The sequence below is a fragment of the Gouania willdenowi genome, chromosome 14 (genome assembly GCF_900634775.1).
Source record: "Gouania willdenowi chromosome 14, fGouWil2.1, whole genome shotgun sequence".
NCBI classification, from domain to species: Eukaryota; Metazoa; Chordata; class Actinopteri; order Blenniiformes; family Gobiesocidae; genus Gouania; species Gouania willdenowi.
The window spans coordinates 33,617,820-33,619,911 of record NC_041057.1 but is presented as its reverse complement, the minus strand read 5'-3'; the positions used below and the strand labels follow the sequence as shown (position 1 = coordinate 33,619,911).

General features: G+C 43.1%; 1 protein-coding gene across 1 annotated transcript; it reads right to left on the bottom strand.

The window, feature by feature from the left end:
- Positions 1-640: 640 nt before the first annotated feature.
- Positions 641-1,438, bottom strand: LOC114475690 (histone H2A-like). Its single transcript, XM_028466722.1, has one exon. It carries the CDS (start codon positions 1,298-1,300, stop codon positions 914-916), a length of 387 nt encoding a protein of 128 aa, XP_028322523.1. The 5' UTR covers positions 1,301-1,438; the 3' UTR covers positions 641-913.
- Between the last annotated feature and the right edge of the window lie 654 nt (positions 1,439-2,092).

The following is a 2,092-nucleotide window of genomic DNA, read 5'->3' as shown; positions in this document are numbered from 1 at the left end:
GTGAGAGCTACATTGCTTTGCGCTACGCTAGCCAAACATGTTTGATGTCCTCTGCCACCACATGCTCACATGAAAGTGGATTTTCAGTTTTGAAAAACATGAAAACAAAATAGAGAGAAAGACTGCGTAGAGAACGATTCTGAAATTCAGCCGAACATTCGAGAGTTCTGTTTATCCTCTCAACCATAGCCTTCTCATTAAAGTTGTAGTTCAGTTTCAGGGTGATCAATATGTTCCATTCTGATCTTTATTACCCAATATTGTTTCTCACCGAAAATTCCAGTAGCTTAATTAATAACTTTAAATAAGATGTTTTGTGTGCGAACAGATTATATATTTTTCTTCAACACCAAGCATTTTTTCCCCACATGGTAATTTGCATACCTCCCATAACCTACTTTGGGAATCTAGATGTTAGAATATTAGACAAACATCTATAATTTATTGAATTTTAGTTGAAATTACGTAAGAACATCCAAATTAAATACCTTGTATTTCCTCACTGAATAAACCGCTTTCGATCATTTTCTATACTAGACTATAATTTAATTCTATACTAGACAGGGAGTGTTTAATGATGCAGCTCGTGAGCACAGCTTCCTTTGTGTGTGACGTCATTACAAAAAGGTTAAACACAGAGGTTGATCAGCCTGCACAAAGGTGGCCCGGCCTTTTATTCAAACTCCACATTAGGAACACAAACACAACACGGATGCATATTTTACAAGCTTTGTCAAAGTAACCAACCCCGTTAGAGTCCCATCTTCTCTGTATAATTATAATAATCCTCAGCCTCCATTTTTCACCGCAGCAGTGAGAGGAAGAACAGTTCAGAGAATTAATGTCCCAGAGTCCCAGAAACAACCAAAAAAGACGTGAATGACTGCAGAGATGGAGCTCTGATGGTTTTTTGTTACTTGCTCTTGGCTGGTTTCTCGGTCTTCTTGGGCAGCAGCACCGCCTGGATGTTGGGCAGCACCCCTCCCTGAGCGATGGTCACTCCCCCCAGCAGCTTGTTCAGCTCCTCGTCGTTGCGGACAGCCAGCTGCAGATGGCGGGGGATGATTCGGGTCTTCTTGTTGTCTCTGGCCGCGTTTCCAGCCAGCTCCAGGATCTCAGCGGTCAGGTACTCCAACACGGCCGCCAGATACACCGGAGCACCGGCACCGACCCGCTCCGCGTAGTTGCCCTTCCTCAGCAGCCTGTGGACCCGGCCCACCGGGAACTGTAGCCCGGCCCTGGAGGAGCGGGACTTGGCCTTAGCCCGGGCCTTTCCTCCGGTTTTACCTCTTCCAGACATTCTTATAAGACGGTAGAAAACAGGATGAGGTGAATTAAAGCGTCTACGGAAGCGTAATGGCGCTTATGTAATGCGGACGAAGCCGAGTGCGCAAGTCTTGAAGGCTTCTCTCACTGGAAATCATGCATTAGCCAATAGAAATACACATTTTACACTGACCCCGCCTCTCTTTACAGCGACGCTCCAATCACAGACAAGAAGCAGCGCAGACGGATTTGCAATGCGAGATGATAAAAAGACTTTTTCTTCTTCTTCTTTTGATTTTCTGGCAGGTTTCAGCCATGATTGGAAAGGTCTATACCGCCACCTACTGTATCAGAGTATGTTACATGGACTCTATAGGTTTATGTGTCAAAGTCAAGTCCCGGGGGCCAAATCCGGCCCTTTAGAGCAGGGTTTCTCAAATGGAGGCACGTGTTCACCTAGGGGTACGCTATGGCACTACAGAGGGTACTTGAGAGAGAGAAAGAGAAAAATGAACTAATAAAGTGTCAGTCTTGGTCCCACTACAGGCGAGATGACCCGAAATGATAAAAACTATAGAAATAAATCTATTCAGGAGCCACTAAATCAGTGTTTTTAAACCTTGGGGACGGGACCCCATGTGAGGTCGCCTGGAGTTAAAATGGGGTTGCCTAAATTTTCAGAAAAATTTAAAGTGTTTTGAAATACTTTAATTATTACTCTGGTATTTTTATTTTTATTTTTTTCAGATTAAAGCAACACACAATCTTAAATAACTGTATTTCTATATTTTCACTTTGTGAAATATAAATCTAGTTCAACTAAAAT